The sequence below is a fragment of the Cricetulus griseus genome, chromosome 2 (genome assembly GCF_003668045.3).
Source record: "Cricetulus griseus strain 17A/GY chromosome 2, alternate assembly CriGri-PICRH-1.0, whole genome shotgun sequence".
NCBI lineage: Eukaryota > Metazoa > Chordata > Mammalia > Rodentia > Cricetidae > Cricetulus > Cricetulus griseus.
The window spans coordinates 205,469,560-205,490,318 of record NC_048595.1 but is presented as its reverse complement, the minus strand read 5'-3'; the positions used below and the strand labels follow the sequence as shown (position 1 = coordinate 205,490,318).

The window sequence follows — 20,759 nt, the reverse complement described above, 5'->3', positions numbered from 1 at the left end:
ATAATTTTCATGCTTGTCTGTAATTTAATTTTCTCTTTCTAAGGCCTGGATGCAAAATAAAGTTCCAATTCCTGCTCCAAATGAGGTACTGAATGACAGAAAAGAGGATATTAAATTGGAAGAGAAGAAAAAAACACAAGCAGAAATTGAGCAAGAAATGGCCACATTACAGTATACTAATCCACAGCTTTTAGAGGTATGTGAGCTAAGAAAGTAGAGATAGCATCTTTTATTGATATCCTTTGTACCCTCTTTATTTTTTAAGTGATGCTTTCTTTGTGTGTGTGTGTGTGTGTGTGTGTCTGTATTCACATATGTATGTGCCATGGTGTACACGTGGATATCAGAAGACAATGCAGCAGTCTTATTTGAGAGTTCTAGCTTATTTTATTTGTTCAGCACACTAATTTTGTTTTCTCTCTCTCCTTTCCAGCAACTTAAAATTGAAAGGCTTGCACAGAAACAGGCTGATCAGATCCAGCCACCGCCCTCATCTGGTACCCCTCTCCTCGGACCTCAGGCCTTTTCTGGACAGGGTCCAATATCTCAGATTCCTCAAGGTTTTCAGCAGCCTCATCCATCTCAACAGATGCCATTGGTGGCTCAGATGGGGCCTCCAGGTCCTCAGGGCCAGTTTAGAGCCCCTGGACCCCAGGGACAAATGGGACCACAAGGCCCTCCATTGCATCAAGGAGGTGGGGGGCCACAAGGATTCATGGGACCACAAGGACCCCAGGGCCCTCCCCAGGGACTGCCACGGCCTCAGGACATGCACGGTCCCCAAGGAATGCAGAGGCACCCTGGACCTCATGGCCCTTTGGGTCCTCAAGGGCCACCGGGACCTCAAGGTAGCTCTGGTCCTCAAGGTCACATGGGCCCTCAGGGTCCACCTGGACCACAGGGTCACATTGGCCCCCAAGGTCCACCTGCTCCTCAGGGCCACATGGGCCCACAAGGGCCTCCTGGTACTCAAGGAATGCAGGGACCACCTGGTCCCAGAGGAATGCAAGGACCTCCTCATCCTCATGGTATACAGGGTGGGCCAGGGTCTCAAGGAATCCAAGGTCCAGTGTCTCAGGGACCTCTGATGGGACTGAATCCAAGAGGAATGCAGGGCCCTCCAGGACCTCGGGAAAATCAGGGTCCTGCTCCTCAAGGGATAATGATTGGCCACCCGCCTCAAGAGATGAGAGGGCCTCATCCTCCAAGTGGATTGCTGGGACATGGCCCTCAGGAAATGAGAGGTCCTCAGGAGATGCGGGGCCTGCAGGGGCCTCCTCCACAGGGATCCATGTTGGGCCCTCCCCAGGAACTGCGTGGGCCCTCAGGTTCACAAGGCCAGCAAGGGCCACCCCAGGGCTCTTTGGGACCTCCACCCCAGGGTGGCATGCAAGGACCCCCTGGACCTCAGGGACAGCAGAACCCAGCAAGAGGGCCACATCCATCTCAAGGGCCAATACCATTCCAGCAGCAGAAAACACCTCTGCTAGGTGATGGGCCCCGGGCCCCCTTCAATCAGGTATTACTTATTTCCAGCTTCTGTGCTTTACCACATGAGAATGGACTCTGCATTGTACAGTGCTGATAAGGATGCAGAACAGCACTTATGGCTGGGCCCGGCTTCTTAAGTGTCTGTAGTGGCTTACAACAGGGACAGCCTGGCTGCAAGAACATGGTGAGACCAAGATGAAGAGCTAGTTGCACCATCACTAATTTTTCACAGAGATGCTTCCAGAACAGATCAGCTCTCAGTGGAATACAGTTTACTTGTGCCCCACTCTATAGAGTTGTGGCTCTTAGGAGGGAGTGTGCTAGGTTGTGGACAGTTCCACAACTGTTGGATTCTCTTGTGTACTTTTTAGCCTGATTATTCCATGAGCCTGCAAGTAAACAGCCCACTCTCAACATTTCTGTGCACTTCACTTTAAATTTTTTTTAAAATTGCATTTATTTATTTTATATGCATGTGCACATGTTCACATGCCACAGTAAGCATGTGGAGATCAGAGGACTGTTTGTGGAGACCAATTCTCTCCTACCATTTGGGCCTCAAGACTAATTCAGGTGTTATGCATGGTAACAGGTACCTCTCATTCATTCCACCAGTTTTCATTATGTTTATTTCTTTTTACTCTCTGTGTGTGGCACATGTACTGTTTTTAAAGATGGTATAGGGTGTTTAAGGATACTGTAAACTATCTGCCTCACTATTTTCATTTCAGTGGATGCATTTTTAGAAAAACTAATTCCAGACGAGAGTACTCAAAAATAATGGCCTCATGCATGAAATTCCGTTCAAGCTGTTTTTGCCTGTCATATAGAATTACTTTTAGGATCATGAAGATGCAGCTCATTTGACAAAATGCTTTGCTGGCATATGTGACTGGAGAACACATTTCAGAAAACCTCTGTCTGTGTGTGTGTGTGTGTGTGTGTGTGTGTGTGTGTGTGTGTGTGTGTGTTAGGAGAAAGGGTCTCACTTTGTAGCTCTAGTTGGCCTAGAGCTCATTATATAGACTAGGCTAACTTCAAAATCACAGAGATCCCTCTGCCTCTGCCTCCCAAATACTGGGATTAAAGGTGTGAACCACCCTATCCAGTCCCCAAATTTTAGAGTTAAAAAATGTTATTTATAGAAAGGTGTATTTGATTATTTTTCAAGGACTCTTCAAGAAGTTTTGCTACTCATTCATTAATTTGGTACTTGAGAGATGGTGCAAAGAGAATTTTAACTTGTTTGGGGGTAAGTTACACAAGATAGCAGGGGCATGGATAGATTTAATAGTGTTTGGTTACGAGATCTAGGTCTTGTTTGGGTATGAACATCTGAGCTTTGGGCTAGAATTCAGTTGTGGATGCACAGAAAGTAAGTGAACAAGCAATATTGACCCCCACAGCTCTTCACTGAAGGATATACAGTTACTGGGTGAGTGGATACTACTGGGTGAGGAAGGTAATAAAATAAAATAAAATAAAATAAAATTTTTTTTGGCCTAGCAGTGGGGATGCACACCTTTAACCCCAGCACTTGGGAGGCAAAAGCTGGCGGATCTCTGAGTTTGAGGGCAGCCTGGTCTACAGAGCAAGTTCTAGTACAATCACAGCTCCATAAACAAAAAAACTTTTTTCTTAACCTTTTACTGGGGAAGGAGACGGCTGGGAATGGTACCCAGCACCATTGTGCATGCTAGGCATGCTCTGTACTCCTCAGCACATCCAGTCCTTTCCTGTTACACTCTCCAAATTCCACTGAGGATCCATGATCCAGAAGATAGCCATTTGGGCTAGTGGCATGGCTCAGCAGGTCAGGGCACTTGCCAAGCAGACCTGACAATGTACATTGAGTCCCCCAAACCCATATGGTAGGAGAGCCACAAAGTTGTCCGCTAACCTCCATGTGTGCCTTGGCATACAACATGTGCATACAGTGTGAAATGTAACCATTGGAGTTACTGGATATGTGGTCGTGTTCTATATATTTCCAGAACTTGAAAATGTCATGAGTTATGTGGCGTTTGTGTTATTTCCACTTTGTGGAACTTAGAGTGAGTTGGATAAAATTCAGAGCTGTCACCTAAATTGCCCCAAAACTCCATGTATTATGTAAGATCTATGTATGTGTGTGACTTGGGGGATTTTGTTCTAATGTCACTAGCTAAATATTTAATTCTAGCAGCTTGGGGCAGCTTATCACATGTTATGGTTGTTATTCATGCAGTACCTGTCTGTGGTCTCACACCTGTCTTTAATTGTTTCACCTCAGGAAGGACAGAATGCAGGTCCCCCACCCTTGATACCAGGCCTAGGGCAGCAGGGAGCACAAGGCCGCATCCCTCCTCTGAACCCTGGACAAGGACCTGGCCCTAACAAAGGTAAATATATGCTTACCTGAGGAAGAGTTTGCATTCTACCATTGTTGTGTGCACTTTACAGTAAATAGCTTTTTTGGTAACTGATACAGTGGCATTGGGACTGCTGGGGAAACAAGGTCACAGTCATTTCAGGTGATAGCTTGCTTTGTCTTTTGTTGTCATAGGTAATGATTCCTTAGTCAGTGATGTTGGCCAGAGAAAATGAGTTCCACACCACTAGAGACTGGTAGTGAAACCACTGAGCAACCCTGGCATTTGTGTCTGTGCCTCAGGCCAGCATGGCCGACATTGGAATGGGAAGTGGGTCTTGTGCCTGTGGAATGCAGGTTCATGTGTCTGGCCTCCCAAAGAGCAGAACTGCCTCTCTTTTAGGCTCCTTGATGGGGTAGTGGATGCAGGATGTTATTGGTGTTCTTATAATTTGCACTCCCCTTTGCTTCACTATACCCATGTATAACTGCATACATTGTTAGAAACCATTTGAAAAGAAGAAAGCAATGTACTGATATTATGAAAAGCAAAGATGAGGCTCTGGTTGAGTGTTGAGCCCTTGCTCCCAGGTGGGCAGTGTTGGAGTAAAGGCTAAGGACTGGCATGAGAGGTAGCGTGGAAGAACTTTGGGGAATGTAAGCAGAAGAGAGATGGAGTGTAACGATCCCATTTAGCATCCTTAGGAAAGACGGTACACTAGCACGTGGGGCACTGTGGGGACTGTACTTCACAGTGCTGCATACCTCTATTACTAACTGGTCAAGCCTGCAGCACCATGTGGTACATGTTAGGTGTTTTTATCCCATCCTATTGGATTAAGAGAAATCCTCATCAGCATTTATAATCCTGGGAGTTTAGCCATTAAGAGCTCAGCTTTGAATTTATGTGAGATATTAGAGGTAGATATTAGTGGTATCAGGGATTTGGAGAGCTTGTATTTCCATCCCCATTGCATAGACTGGTAGCAGTATATACACAGAAGGATTTGCAAGAGAGAAAGGAAAGTTTTCTTGGGGACCCTTGGGAAGGGTGTTGGTTATCCACTAGGTACTTCCATTAATGAATGAAAGTGGCCTCTCTGCCACATCTGCGTCTGTCTCCACTTGTTCCTGCTCGTCTTGCTCGCCCCTTTCTCTCCCCTTCTCCCTTTCTCCCTCCTTCTCCCCACCTGCCCTGCTGCCTTCCCTCCCCTCTTTCTCCTAGGGACCAGAGGGAGAAGGGAGAGACATGCAAGTGGCCTACCACCCCCTCCTGGATTAGTTGCCACCACCACATCACCGTTTGTAGTGGTAGGTTGCTTTCCTTGAAAGAAAGTTGACAGGCTACTTTTAAACAGAGAGATGGTGAGATGAGTATTCGTAGATTAATTAAGTCCAAGTGGAACATGTGTTGTATTCTCTGGTCAGATGTCATCCATATCTGAAGTTACACTAAGTTCAGACAACCTGAAGTTGGAGAAGCAACTGTCTTATCAGGTTTCTGTTGCTGTGATGAAAAGCAACTTGGGGAGGAAAGGGTTTGTTTTACCTTACATCATCCCTGCCCAGGGAAGTCAGGGCAGGAACTCAAGGCAAGAACCTAGAGGCAGGAGCTGATGGGAAGGTCATAGAGGAATGCTCATAATGGCTTGCTCTCTGTGGCTTGCTCAGCCTGCCTTCTCATACAGCCTAGGACCACCAGCTCAGGGATGACAGCACCCATAATGAACTGGGCCCTCTCATATCAGTCATTAGTCAAGCATCACAGGAGCATTTTCTCAGTTGAGATTCCCTCTTTCAAAATGACTGTAGCCTGTATCAAGTTAACAGAACTAACGAGCACAGCTGCAAGGGTGCTTATCTATTAGAAAGGACAGATGAGCTCAAGTGCAGAGGCTTTTCTGACATCACATTTTTATGCTGAGATTTCCAAGTCTCAATCCATGCTGAGTGGAGAGGAGTTGAAATGGCTGGGGAAATGAAAAAACGAATGGCTGGGAGTTGGAGGCAGGAGAGTTATCTTATTGACAAGAAACATCAGCAAAAGGCATGAACTGGGAAGTCTTGAATGAAATTCCTGTCTGCAAAAAAAAAAAAAAAAAAAAAAAAAAAAAAAAAATGCTAGTAAGAGCATATTTGAGGCCCATCATTCCAAGAATGAACAAAATAAGGTGTAATTACAAACCCCAAAGTGGAAAGCCAGCAGGACTCTCTTGTCCCCAAACGGTCCAGAGCGGTGTGGAACATGCCAGGGATAAAGGAGTGGCAGCCTGTAGACCTGGTGCCTGTGATGACTTTGTGTTGTTTACACTGGCAGGAGAGAGAGAGAGAGAGAGAGAGAGAGAGAGAGAGAGAGAGAGAGAGAGAGAGAGAGAGAGAGAGAGAGAGAAAGAAATTTATATTTAGTTTTGAGACAGGATCTTACTATATATCCCTGGCTGGCCGAACTTACTCTATACACCAGGCTGTTCTCAAACTCAAATCCATCTACCTTTGCCTCTCAAGTGTTAGGATTAAAGGCATGTGCCACTACACCCTGGCTGAGGTGAGTTCTTGATAGCACAGCCTCCCAGCTTTTAACTTCCCAGCCTGCATCCTGACTTCTCTGTTGTGACTCTTGGTATCAAACCAGGGACACTTATGAAATCATAGGAACAACAGGGACAGGGTAGGAAAGGACATTCTCATGCCAAAAGTTCATTTATCTTTTCAACATGTGGCCGAGAAGTGGACATTTCATAGAGATTAGTGATTATCTTTAGGTCAGGTTACCTAGCTGAAAGTTTTATCCCCATTATATAATGCTTTGGGAAGCTTTGTCTTCTAAGTATGCTGAGAGGCCAGGAGGGAAAGCATTACAGGGCAAAGCACATCCTAAAATTGATGAGTATTATAGAGCAGGGCCACATGGAAGCCATAGTAACAGTCAGCTTTGTTTCTTGTAGGTGACTCCCGAGGCCCTCCCAACCATCACCTGGGCCCCATGTCAGAGAGACGTCATGAGCAGAGTGGTGGCCCCGAGCATGGGCCTGAGAGGGGGCCTTTCCGGGGTGGCCAGGACTGCAGGGGTCCTCCTGACAGGCGTGGCTCTCACCCTGACTTCCCTGACGACTTCAGCAGACCAGATGACTTCCACCCTGACAAACGCTTTGGCCACCGGTTAAGGGAATTTGAGGGACGAGGAGGACCCTTACCACAAGAGGAGAAGTGGAGGCGAGGGGGCCCTGGGCCTCCCTTCCCACCTGATCATAGAGAATTCAGTGAGGGGGATGGCCGGGGTGCAGCCCGAGGCCCTCCAGGGGCATGGGAAGGCCGCAGACCTGGAGATGAACGCTTCTCCCGGGAACCTGATGACCCACGCTTTCGAGGGCGCAGAGAAGAAAGGTAGGGAAGTGTATTCTGTGGGTTCTCTGCATATTTCCTATCCTTACTACAAAGATGTTTTTCCCTTCCTAGGGGAAAGTACTACATTGATTTAGCCCTATGTGGCTAGCATTTAGGCTTTTTTTTTTTTTTTTTTTTTTATGGTGAAAAGGTGTATATTTGGAATTAGCCAGCTGGACTCAGGTTAGATGATCCCAATTTTGTTGGCAACATCCAGAGCATCATAATCAGGAGCCAACCAAGCATATACTTCTTCTCTCCGTCAGGTCTTATGAGGATGTCATAGAGTTTCTTCTTCACAGCCTGTTTGATCTGGTGCTTGTTGACCTTGACATCACAATGAACACAAGCGTATTGTTGTCTTTCTATCTTCTTCATGGCTGACTCAGTGGTCAGGGGGAATTTGATGATGGCATAGTGGTCAAGCTTGTTTCTTCTGGGTACATTCTTTTGAGAGTATTTGGGCTGCCTCTGAAGCCGCAGGGTCTTGGGCTGCCGGAATGTGGGTGATGTGCAGATCTTCTTTTCATGGTTGTGGGTGCCTTTCAGCACTGCCTTCTTAGCTTTCAAGGCTTTCTCTTTGGCTTTAGCTTGGGGAGGGCCAGGAGCTTCTTTCTTCACTTTCAGCATCATCTTGGAGAAAAGCTAGACTTTAATTTTTGCTTCATTTATTTATTTGCTTATTTTTCTACTTGTTTATTTATTTAGGTTTTTTGGGGACAGGGTTTCTTTGTGTAGCTTTGGCTGTCCTGGAACTTGTTCTGTAGATCAGGCTAGCCTGCAGCTCACAGAAATCTACCAGCCTCTGCCTTCCAAGTGCTGGAATTAAAAGTCTGTACCACCATGCCTGGCAGTATTGTATTATTTAGGAAATGACAATGAGCAAAAAGCAGTATGACATGTTCAGTACAGGAGTGGAGAGGTGGCTCAGTGGGTAAAAGAACTTTTCATCCAAGCTTTCTACTTTGAGTTTGGATCCCTGGAACTCAAGTAAGTAAAAAACAAGATGTGGTAAGTGCACATCTGTAATCCCAGTACTATGGCAACATAGGAGGCAGACACAGGAGACTTTCCTATAAACTTGAGGGCCAGCTAACCTGTAATGTGTTGAGCAGCAGAAATAACAGGAGACAATCTGCCTGAGCAAGATGGAAAGTTATTCTTTGACCCCCACGCATGCATACAAAGACACACACGTATATGCCTGCATTCATATACCAATATACTTAAAAAAAAAAAAAAAGGTAAGTTCTTGCTCTGTAGCCTGGGTTGACCATGAATTAATAATTCTGGGATCACAGACATGTGATACTACACCTATCTTCAAAATTAAAAAAGAAATTGTATTACATCTTTATTCAGTGTGTTATTTTGTGTGGGTATATTATATTTTGTTGTGTACCCTGGAACTGGAGTTACAGTGACTATAGGTACCCTTGGAAGCTGGAATTATAGGGACTTGTGCGCTGCTTGCTGTGGATGCTGGCATCTGATTGGGGTTGTCAGGAACAGCATGCACACTTTACCTCTGAGCCATCTCTTCAACCCTATTTTTTATTTTTGTATGTGTGTGCGCACATGCGCATGCAAGAGCCATCTGCCATGGTGTGCAAGTGGAGATCAGAGAACTACTTGCAGTCACTTCTCTCTACCATGGGAACCCTGGATATAGTACTCAGGTTATCTGTCAGACTTGGTAGCAGGCGCCTTTACCTGCTAGGCTATTTCACTAGCCCAGACCAAAAAGTGTGTGTGTGGGGGGGACCTTAAAATAAAGATTTGCACCACATGCCTTTAATCCTAGCACTTGGGAGGTAGAGGCAGGCGTATCTCTGTGAGTTTGAGGACAGTCTACAGAGTGAGTTCCAGGACAGCCAGAGCCACACAGATAAACCCTGCTCTAAAAAAACCAATAAACAAATAAGTTAATATTTGCTTATTTTGTGTGTGTGTTCCTGAATGCATGTTTATCATGTGCATGCCTAGTGCCCATGGGGGACAGAAGAGGGTATTGGATATCCCAGAACTGGAGTTGTAATAGTTGTGAGCTCCCATATACTTGTAGGGCTTGGTCCCCTACAAGACAGCAAGTCATAATCACTGAGCCATCTCCCCAGCCTTGTAGACTGGTCTTAGACTTTCTATTTAGTCAAAGTTTAACTTTGAACTCAAGTTGCTATTTTCTCCACCTCCCAAGTATAGAAATTACTCATGTGTGTCATCATGCTTTGCTATATTTATTTATTGCTTATATCGATTGCAAGCATATCAATTTCCTGTTGTCTCCTTAGGACCTAGAGTTGGTTGTGGTTAAATTGGGGAGGGATTTGAGAGGAATCAGCTGATTAAAATATGGCTTTCATTATTTATTATCTGTTTGTTTACTTTAGATTTTCAAGACAGGGTTCCTCTGTGTAGTTCTGGTTGTCCTGGAACTTACTCTGTAGACCAGGCTCGCCTAGAACTCAGAGATCTTCCTGCCTCTGCCTCCTGAGTGGTGGGATTAAAGGCGTGCACCACCACCTCCCTGTGTGGGGTGGGCAGTGGCTCTGTTGTATTTTTCTTCCTAATCTCATTATCCTGTACTACCTTCATATCCTCATAAAACCCTGCTTACTTACCACTTAGGTATTAAAACTTCAGCATAGGAACTTAGGAGGGCATAATCTGTCTATACCAGTAGGTATTATCTAATAAAGGCAAAGAAGATACATTTGTACCTGGGGTATTGGCATAGTGGTTGCTTACGCACAGGTAGAAATATGCTATGCTTCAGGAATAACATTCCTGTCAAGGCTGTCCTGGCCCACTCATGCCTCTTGCAGTTCTACTCTGACCCAGGTTTGTTGTGCTTACAGCAAAGATGCTTTGGCCATGTCAGCTAGGGACAAAGGTAATTAAAAGGGAGCTAGAGGAAAAAACATACAAACTGGACCATGCTTGGTATCCTAGTGTTCTATTGCTATGAAGAGAAATCATGACCAGGGCAGCTCTTTAAGTGGGGGCTTGTTCAATTTCAAAGGGTTAGTCCATGATCGTCATAGCAGGAAGCAGACAGGCATGGCACTGGAGCAATAACTGAGAGCTTTACATCTTGAACCACAGGCGGCAGGAAGAGAGAGAGACAGACTGGGCCTGCTTGGACATTTGAAACCTGAAAGCCCACTTCCAGTGAAACACCTGCTCACAAAGCCATACCTCTTTATCTTTCTGGAATAACCCCACTAACTGGAAACCAAGCATTAAAACATGAGCCTATGGAGGCCATTTTCATTTAGACCACCAGAGTGGAGATTATGTGCCGGAGCAAATACAGAGTACATGTCTCCAAACAAGGCATGATCAGCCCCCCTTTTCCATCTGTATATGTAAAAAAATGTTCATCATAAAAAATATAGCTGAATCAGGTGTAGTGAAAATAAAAATCAACTGAGTGACAAAAAGTTCTAGTGTAATGATTGGTGAGAAAGAAATGAGACAAAATAATACAACTTTCCTATGAGCATAAGTAACCTACATTCTGCTCTGTTGTTGCCTTCCTATCTGCTTTGGACTAAAATGTTAGTACCATGAGTGAAACTTTAAAAACCATATCATGTTTTTCTCTCCATTTACATTGTATATTAAAATTTCCTGTTAAGTTCTCGCCATACTTAAAAGTAATGTATTCCAGAAGGTGGACATGCTGTTTTTGTTATCAGCTTTAGAAGAGGAGCCCCCCCAAGACATGAAGGCCGTGCTCCCCCAAGAGGAAGGGACAGCTTTCCTGGTCCTGATGACTTTGGTCCAGAAGAGGTTTTTGATGCTTCTGATGAAGCAGCCCGAGGACGTGATCTCAGAGGGCGAGGCCGTGCCACCCCACGAGGTGAGCAGTTAAGAATTGCTGGTCTGAGGGACAGCAGCTTTTGACACAGCTGGGTGGCCTGTGAGCATAGTTTGTTTGTTCCCTTGTGTAGGGGGATCCAGGAAATGCCTACTCCCCACTCCAGATGAGTTCCCTCGCTTCGAAGGAGGAAGGAAGCCAGACTCCTGGGATGGAAACCGAGAGCCTGGTAAGGAAGGAAACATGCTTGTGGTTTTTAGTTCACAGAGTAGGGCCTGTCTCCAGGTTCTGTCCTTGCTAGTTTGACTCCATGGAGGCAGGTTGTTTTCCTGTCTGTCTGCTCCAGGGTTTTATCTCAATAGGTATAATGCAGAAACAGGTGGGAGAATCCGTTTTGTTTTGTTTTGTTTTTTTTAAAGCCCTTTCCTTAAATAAGGTGGTAAGGGGATTTGTGTATTATAAAAAAATACACTCAGGTTAGAGAGATATCCTGGTAATACACATGCCACGTAAGCATGAGTTCCAGGCTTTGAATCCTCAGCCATGCTTGGCAGTAGCACCTGTGTTGGATGCACTGAGGAGGCAGAGACAGGAGGGATCCCTAGAGCATGCTGACCAGCCTGTTTAGTCAGTTGGTGTGTGCTGCTTTAGGGTTAGTATCAGGCCCCATCTCCTAAGGTTGTGAGGCCAGATGTAGTGGTACATAACTTTAACCCCAGCACTTGGGAGACAGAGGCAAGTGAGTCTGAGTTTGAGGTCAGCCTGGTCTACCTAGCAAGTTCTAGGTCAGTTAGTAAGATCCTGGCTTTGAAAAAAAAAAATCCAAAGAATGGAGACCCGAGGAAGATAACTATATATTGACCTCTGGCTTCCAGACATACCAGCACATACACAAATAATACCACTCTTCAGTAAATTTTCATCTATTTGGAAAATAATGATAAAAGAATTAAATTTTTCTTCATCTTAATTTATCATACCATAAAAATTAGTACATGTACTTCATTGTTGTTGTTTGTTTTTGTTTTTCAAGATAAAGTTTCTCTATGTAGCCCTGGCTGTTATGGAACTTGCTCTGTAGAACAGCTGGCCTCGAACTCAGATCACCTGCCTCTGCCTCCCAAGTGCTGGGATTAAAGGCATGTGCCACCATGTCCAGCTGAGTAGATGTTTTTTTTTTTTTTTTTTTTTTTTAGTGGACTTTTCAGTTGTATGTGTGTATATGTGAGCTATGTATCTGTGTATATGTATGTTCACATGTGTGTGGGTGTACTCATGTGCAGGTGGGCATGCTTGTGTCTTCATATGTAGAAGCCAGCTTTCCTTGCTGGCTGTCCATGTTATATATTGAGGCAGGGTTTCTCATTTGAGTCAGGAGCTTGCTGATTGGGCTAGTCTAGCTAGCCACCTTCCCTGGGATCTCATGCACATCTAGCTTTTATGTGGGGGCTGGGTATTTGAGCACTAGTCCTTATACTTGCACAGCAAGTACTTTTCCCATTGAGCCAGCTCCCTAGCTCCTTCCTTCCTCAGTAATTTTAAAGACAGTGATGATTCCTGCTTCCTCTTATTTTAGGAATTCCTTTCCTTCACATTCATGGTGTCACTCAACCTGGTCTGTTCTCTGGTTGCTCTAAGTGGCATCACTCCTGGTGACTGTGGGCTGCACTGATTCACTGAGGTAATAGTGTCGATCCTTAAAAGCATGGACCAACGGTTCTCATTTCAGGACCAGGTCATGAACATTTTCGTGATGCTCCCCGCCCTGATCACCCCCCTCACGATGGCCATTCACCAGCTAGCAGAGAGCGCTCCTCTTCTCTCCAAGGCATGGATATGGCCTCCCTACCACCTCGGAAGCGCCCCTGGCATGATGGGTCGGGCTCTTCTGAACACAGAGAGATGGAGGCCCAAGGAGGCCCCTCGGAGGACCGAGGAAGCAAAGGTAAGAGGACTGCAGCCTCATTCCAGAGCTGCACGGGTCTGTCGCAAATGCCCGAGTCCCCCAAAGGGGCCTCTGCTCTGCCTAAGCCTAGCTTGGGCAGAGGATAGCTTTGACACTTAGTGAATGTAGTTTGTCTGCCACAGCTGGATGGTGCAGCAGAATTTCCAGCAGCTCCCAGGAGTTTTGGGGGGTTTCTACTCCACTCTTGACTATATTTTACTTCCTTAGCTGGTCCCCCTGGCAGTTGTATCCTCCACCAGTGGCTTCTTGGTGCCTTCAAGGGAATCCTCTCAGGAAAGGGAGAGTTATCTTCTCCCAGGTTCCATACTGTGCTTCTTGGCCTGAGCACAGGAGGAAGATCAGTGGCACTTTAACCAGGAGTACAGGCATTGGCCTATGCGGTGTGCTTTGGAAAGGAAGCTGCTGGATGCCCCACCTTGTTCACTTGCCTCTTCTGTATTCTTTCCAGTATGACGTACCCAGTACATCTCCTGCTCTAGTTAAATGTAATACTGTTCAGTATGCTATGGTCCTAGATGAATTCATGGGCAGTCAGGATGTCCTGGCTAAGGACATGTGGCTAGCATGACAGCTAGGCAACTATAGCTTGACCTAACATGCTTTGCATAATAGAAAGCCAAGCTTATGCTTGGTTGGTGAGTTCCCCTAACATCTTCATACATTAGATTAAATTCCATTCAAACATTTCAGACAAAATAGAGTTGGTGGTAGTGTTGGAAGAACATGCTTTAAGAGATGAACCAGTCCCATCATTTCAGGTGAAAAAGTTCTGTTTATGTATTCATTTATTTTGCAGTGCTGGGAAGTACACACAAGATCTTGGCATTCAGCAGGAAAAGCACTGTACCACTGAGCTCCACTGAGCCCAAGAAAAACAATTAAAAATTGTATCTGTTCTTTGGTAATTTATAGTACAGTCTAGAACACAGTATATTTAGGTCAGCTCATCCCAGACCCAATCCCCTCATGGTCCTTTTCCAAACCTAATGTGTCTTCTTGTTTGTATAACCTGAGTTGAGTCAACACTGTGCATGTGTGCATGGGTTTGGGGTGCCATCCACTGAGCATGAGCCATCTGTCATGGAGCACACCACTGAAGAACACTGACTTTCTCTTCCCAAGTAGCTTCTTTTACATTTTTAAATTGTATTTGCATTGTATGTTTGAATGTGGGTGCCCTGGTGCACATGTGGAGGTTAGAGGACTATTAAGTTTGATAGCAGGTGCCTATACCTGCCGAACCATATCACTGGTCTAAGGTTTTTTTGTTTTTGGCTGGTTGTTTTTTAAGAGTTTACTTAGAGCTAAACATTAGTGAATCTTAAATCAGAAAACAAGTCAAAGTTAGTAAATCTCTGAAAGCCTGTTTATTTTTGTTCCTTGAGAATGGGTCACATCACTAAACATGTGAAAAGGAGCCAAAGTACCATGTGTCATGGAATGTGCACATAGACCCTAACGAGCCCTTGTTGCTAATATCTGCAACAGCCTATGTATCTTAGTTGCTTCTAAAGTTAGTATGTGCTTTTGAAATCTTCCTTAAAATTCTCTGTTAACACAGAAGAGCACAAACATGTTAGCGTGGTGCAGTCTCCTGGGGATTTGTAGTGTTTGGCTAGCTTCCGGCCTTCTCTCCAACAGCCCTGGGATGGATGGCCTCCATAGATCCTGAGGCCATGAGCCAGGGTGGAAATGAGGTCAGGAAGGGACAGAGTGCTCTGAAAGCCACTGTGTTATCTCCTTAGTACTTCCTCGTATTCCACTGTCATCAGGGAGTGAAAGCTGTACCAGGAATTACAGAGAAGCAGCCACTGTGATACAGAACGTCATGTCTTGAATCATGTTTTGTTTCAGGCCGAGCAGGCCCAGGACCTTCCCAGAGAGTGCCAAAATCCGGGCGTTCCAGCTCTTTGGATGGAGACCATCATGATGGATACCACAGAGATGAACCTTTTGGTGGCCCTCCAGGCAGCAGTTCATCTTCTCGAGGGGGCCGGAGTGGCAGTAACTGGGGTAGAGGGAGTAACATGAACTCTGGCCCTCCAAGGCGAGGCACTTCAAGGGGTGGTGGGAGGGGTCGGTAGAAGTAGGGGCTGAGTAGCCCTGGGCCTCTCTGGATAGTATTTAAGAAGTTCTTATGGACTTACCAAGTGAAGCGAAAAGAAGCCTTTACCACTGTAGCCCTGAGCTTTCTTCTGGGGCAGCTGAGTTCTAGGAGCCCAATGAGGTTTCGAGATGAAGAGACTGCCGCCACTACCCAAGGTAGTTGGCTCTGTTTTGTCTTGTCCACTCTCATTGCCCTAACTCTCCCATGTTGTTTGTGAAGATAAAAGCTGGAATCTTTTTTTTTTTTTTTTTTAAGTGTCATAAGAAATGGAGCACCTCCACAAAGTTGAGTTCATGTCCAATTGGAAATTTATTTCTATATGTACAGTTTGTCAGAGAAAAAAAAAAAAAAAACCTTGTTTTGTATGAATACAGAATGTGATTTACTCAAGAATTAACAGAACAGCCCGCTGTGTAGTGCTTGCCTTAAGGAACTGGTTTCTACTGCATTGGACCTCTGCAGTTACTGCTGTTGCTCACAGCAGATCAAGTTCATGTCAACTTCATGCTTTTCCGGTAATCTTTACCTTCCTGTTTTTACTGTCTCTGTTTTGCAGTAAGAAATACTTTAAAATTGCTCTAACATAGTTCAAGAAGACTCAAAACCTCAGACATACTCTACCAGGTAGAAAATTACACCTGAAGAAAAACTTGAATCTTCTGGGTTCACTGGAGGCTCTCCCTTGGATGCATCTGCTAGCAGTTTAGGTTTGAGTTGCCTTATCTTCATTGGGAAAGAAACCTGGTGTAAACTGACGTTAGCTACATACATCTTACAGTTATCTCACGCACTTCAAAGGACATGGAACAAAGTACATTTTGAAAACAATCTCCTCTTCCACATTTGCTTTATGGGGACTTCCGGGTTTAGGGTAGACAATAAGTGTACCGGAAAGTTCTTTGCCATGACACATTTCTTGCTTTAAAAAAGCCTTTAATCCCAGCACTTGGGAGGCAGATCTCTGTTAAGTTCAAAGACAGTCTGATCTATAGAGTTCCTGGACAGTCGGTACCACACAATGAAATCCTGTTTTGAACCCCCCCCCCCAATAAACAAACAAACAAACAAAGCTGAGTGTGGAGGCAGAGACAGGATAGTCTCTTGAGCTCAAGGCCAGCCTGGTCTACAGAGAGTTTCATGACAGTCAGGGCTACATAGAAACCCTATTTCAACCCCCCCCCTCCCTTAAATAAAACAAAGGTAGGGCCTGGAGAGATGGCCCAGCAGTTTAGAGCACATACAGGGACTGGTATTCAGTTCCCAGAACTACGGTCAGGCGGGAGAGAGGGAGAGAGAAGAGAAAATATTCTCTTAAAAATACCCATCTATATCTGGACATGGTAGCACACATGTATAACATGTAGCGCCAGAAGGATCAGAATTTCAATGCCATCCTTGGCTACATAATAATTTTCAGGGTAGCTTAGGATTCATGAGAACTTGTGTCACTACTCCCTACCCACCCCCCCCAAAGGAGGGGGGCCTCAGGTTGGAAGTCAAGTTTTAGTATGAGAGCCCTTTCTATGCTGGCTTTCTTTCTTTTTTAAAGCTATTTCTTTTTTTTTTTTTTTTTTTTAATTTCTTGTTGTTTTTACTTGCATTTATGTCTGTGCACCAGTTGTGTGCCTGGTGTCTCTGGAGGCTGGAAGAGGGCATCAGATCCCCTGGAACTAGAAGTTATAGGCGGTTTACAATCACCAAGTGGGTGTTAGAATTGAACCCATGTCCTCCTCTGGAGCAGTCGGTGCTGTTAACCACCGAGTTGTCTCTTTTATTAAAAGGTTCGTCCTCAAGCTGCTAACATCTCATTACATTACCAGCTTTTTGGCACATGACAACAGGGTTTCTTGGCAAGTTGAAAAGAGATGACATAATTGGACAAGTCTACAGAAATCTTCCCTGGCCCTTTCTGAGTATGGAGTGGAGAAATGGTGATTATTTGGGTGCTAGAACCTGAAGATTTCAAGAAACAATTTTCTTTTTAGTTCAAAAATAAAAATGTCAGCACCCACACTATTAGAAGCTGTAGTCCTCCTCACTTGCATTCCTCTGGCATAATATCAAAACAACTTACAATCAAATTCCACGGAGCTACAAAGGGAGCCAGAGACCATCCAGGTCACATTTTGAAAATGAATTCATTAATAAACAGAACCTTCACATTATACATTAAATAGCTACATACAGCACTTTAAAAACTACTGTGAAAATTTAAGATGTACTTAGAACTTTATAAAACTTATTTTCAAGTAATGACTTATTGAGACAATTTTAATATCTTGAATATAGTAACATAAAAAATGTGCACATCACTACTTACAAATAGCCTTTCCTAAGAGAGGTAGGGAGCCCCATTTACTGCCTAGGGGGTCACTAGAGAGAATGGTAGCTTGGAAGCCTGTGAAGGGGACATTACTCAGAATGGAATCACATCACAGGCAACTGCAGGAACAGCTGCTATCTGACCTATCGATACAGCAACATTGGGGCCGTCTGGTTAACAGCTACATTCACATGGTACAAGCCAGTGTACAGATGTGGTTCTCAATTTAGCCAAACACGAAAACATCTGGGCATATATATTTTGTGTGTGTGTGTGTGTGTGTGTGTGTGTGTGTGTGTATACATATATACATACATACAAATAAATAATGTCTGGACCTACTTTCTGATGCAATACTGAATCCACTTTTTGGCAATAAATTATGATAGATTTAGATGCTGATTCTTCCCAGCACAACAAAAACATAACAGTCATATATAAGTAGCATTTTACATTGCATTAGTATCAAATTATATAGTACTTTAAAGCAGCAATAATGTTAGGAATAGTGAGCCTTTGGCAAAAGTTCTCTTTTATATCAAGTACAATAACTGCAGATGAAAGATTTTCCTGTCTCTCAGGACTCCCAGGCCCAGTTCTGCAGAAACCTTTTCACACATCATATTGGATATCTGGCTTCTTGATGCAGAAAATTGCTCTTTGGTATATTGCTTTTACAATTAATTTTCCTTAGATATTATAAAGCACCATATTTAGTATTTAACTGAAGGAAAAAACCTGAGGTAGGCTGTATTAACTAAAAACTATTTTAAATTCAGTGGCTAAATTTAGTGTTTAATCTGATAATCTGGATTTACAGCGAATAGGAATGAGGAGGCTTCGAAAAGCGGCGGCAAAACCGAAACCTTATGCTCAACTACATAGACCACTGCATTCTTTTTTAAATGATAAAAAGGGAGAAGGCAGTTCTTCCACAGCCACCAAAGCAGCCAAGTCAGGCACTCCCCCCCCCCCCCATTAGACTGACGTCCATGTACAGCCAGTTAGTTCGAAAGTAGCTCCATGCTGCCCACCCAGAACCAGAACCCAGAACGCTGAAGAAGCCAAAGGATCTGCTGAGACCTCCAGCCCGTTCGTGTCGGTTCGCGGCAGTTGTTGCTCCAAGCTCACGAACTCCACCGCACAGTCCAGTGGGCCGCCGCTGGTAGCGCTCGCTAAGACGGACTGTCAGGACTGTCACACCGGGAGAGCGTTGGCCAGGCCCGCCCCACGGTTCAGACGACCCAGCGCGAGGCGGAGCGCCGTCACGCCGCCCCAGGGCAGGAGCCCCAGCAGCGTGTAGAGGAGCGCGGCCACCTGTGCGCAAGCGCCGAGCGCCGTCAGCACCGTACTGCGCAGGACCAGCGCGGCGTAGAGCGTGGCGCCCAAGGCGGCCGCGTAGCACAGTGCGTTCCGCGAAGGCGTCTCCTCGCCGCGCAGCAGGCGCCCGCAGGCCGGGCCGCCCCGCAGCAGCGCCGCGCTCGCCAGCGCCAGCACGGAGCCCAGCGACCAGAGCAGCGCGAACTTGCGAGCGCGCAGCAGCAGCACCGGCGCGTAGAGCGCCGCCAGGCCGAAACAGAGCGCGGCCAGCAGCAGACACAGGCCGCCCGCCGCCAGGCGCTGCCCGCGCGTCACGTTTGGGAGGCACCGCGAGCCCGCGGGCGGCGGCTCTGCGGGGCTCCGGGGCCACGGCCATCGCCAAGCCGTGCGGCCTAGCCATGCCCCGGCAGCTCTGTCCCCGGCCGCGGGCTCCTCTGCCGTCCTCGCGGCGAGCAGCGGCTCGGCGGCTGCCGGCCGGTTCGCTTTCCCCTGCATCAGGTAATCCTGCAGCTGGCGGTGGAGGTCCGTCATTTCGGACTGAGCAGCGATGGCAACGCGGCTGACACTTCCGAGTTTGGCGCCCGCGAGCGGAAGTAGCTAGGTCCTCAGGCGGTGGTTGGTCGGACAAGGCGGAAGGGTGGCGTCCAAGGCTTTGCGGAAGTCCCGGAGTAGGCTGCACGTCTGTGTTGTATAGTCAGTCTCCCAAATCCTGATCTCGTGTTTCAGTCACGGAATAAATCCTGTCAGGTTTAAAAGATAGTTGAGGGTGGCCGTAGCAATAAAAGGATGCACTAGGGATATCTCTGCTAGCATGATGAATAGTGACTGTCAGGTGTCTAACATGGTTAAAACTTTATTAAATGGAGCAATCAGAAAAGGGGAAGAAATTTTCCTCTCCTTCCTTCCTTTTTCCTTCCTTTTACAAGTGTCTACGTTTCTACAGTTACCTAAATTCTAAAGAAGGAGCTGCTCTTACAGGGGACCCAGGTTCGGATCCCAGCCCCAGCATGGCATCTAACAACCACCTGTAACTTCAGTTCCAGGGAATCTAACACACTCTTCTACCTTCTGCGGACGCTGTGGTACTCGTACAACAAACATGCAGGCAGATCACCCATATATTTTTTTAAAAATTTAAAAAACCACACCTACGGAGCTTAGGTTAGTCTCTTTGAAAGAAGAGTTGGGGGACTGGAGAGATGGCTTAGTGGTTAAGAGCACTCCAAAGGACCCAGGTTCAATTCCCAATACCTGCATGGCAGCTCACAACTGTCTGCAACTCCAGTTCCAAGGGATTTGATGCATACAGACGGGCAAAAACACCAATGCAAATGAAATAAAAATATTAAAAAGAAAGAAGGTTTCTGTTTATTTTTTTGTGTTTAAATTATTACTTTTTATATTTTGAGAATATAATTACATTGTTTCTCTCTTCCTTTTCTTCCTTGCAAACCACACATTTCTCCTTGCTCTCTTTCAAATTCATGGACTCTTTTTTTCATTAATTGTTATTACATGCATATATGTGTGTCCGTGCATATATACACACTACCAAAAATAACTGCTCAGTCTGTATAGTGTTTCTTGTATGTTTTCAGAACTGGCTATTTGGTGTTGGCTAACCAGTTACTGTGCTTTCCCCTCAGAGAAGACTAGTTCTTCCACTCAGCATTCCTTAGCTGTTTGTAGTTCTTTGTGCAGGGTTGACGTCGCCCATCCACTGTAGCTTATCTATTGTTTTTGTTTAGCTCATGCTTGGGCAGTCATGCTGAAGAGACTTTATGGGTATAGATTCTGACATTCCTGGGAGACAGTCTCACCGCAAATTCCCTGGCCCGCTGGCTCTTCCCATCTTTCAGCTCCCTCTCTTGCAGTGTTCCCTGAGTGTGATGGTTTCCATTTCTTGACTCTATCCAGTCCAGGATGTGCAAATGCCCCCCCCCCCCATGAGTCTTTGGTTTATCTTTCCATGACCCGGGAATATTATTTTGACTC

At 45.5% G+C, this 20,759-nt stretch overlaps 2 protein-coding genes and 1 pseudogene across 2 annotated transcripts in view; 1 reads left to right on the top strand and 2 right to left on the bottom strand.

Moving 5' to 3' along the window:
• Positions 1-15,550, top strand: part of Wdr33 (WD repeat domain 33) — a 95,753-nt gene extending 80,203 nt beyond the window's left edge. The window contains exons 15-22 of the mRNA XM_027400657.2: positions 44-196; positions 434-1,519; positions 3,764-3,872; positions 6,787-7,225; positions 10,927-11,090; positions 11,182-11,277; positions 12,778-12,993; positions 14,869-15,550. Of these exons, the coding sequence (XP_027256458.1) occupies positions 44-196; positions 434-1,519; positions 3,764-3,872; positions 6,787-7,225; positions 10,927-11,090; positions 11,182-11,277; positions 12,778-12,993; positions 14,869-15,098 (2,493 nt within the window). The 3' untranslated portion in view covers positions 15,099-15,550. The remainder of the gene's footprint in view (positions 1-43; positions 197-433; positions 1,520-3,763; positions 3,873-6,786; positions 7,226-10,926; positions 11,091-11,181; positions 11,278-12,777; positions 12,994-14,868) is intronic.
• LOC100754447 lies at positions 7,364-7,876 on the bottom strand (annotated as a pseudogene).
• Positions 15,551-18,492: 2,942 nt separating the features above from the next.
• LOC113834028 (vesicle transport protein SFT2C) lies at positions 18,493-19,358 on the bottom strand. The gene has a single exon (XM_027400658.2). It carries the CDS (start codon positions 19,293-19,295, stop codon positions 18,642-18,644), a length of 654 nt encoding a protein of 217 aa, XP_027256459.1. The 5' UTR covers positions 19,296-19,358; the 3' UTR covers positions 18,493-18,641.
• Positions 19,359-20,759: the final 1,401 nt, after the last annotated feature.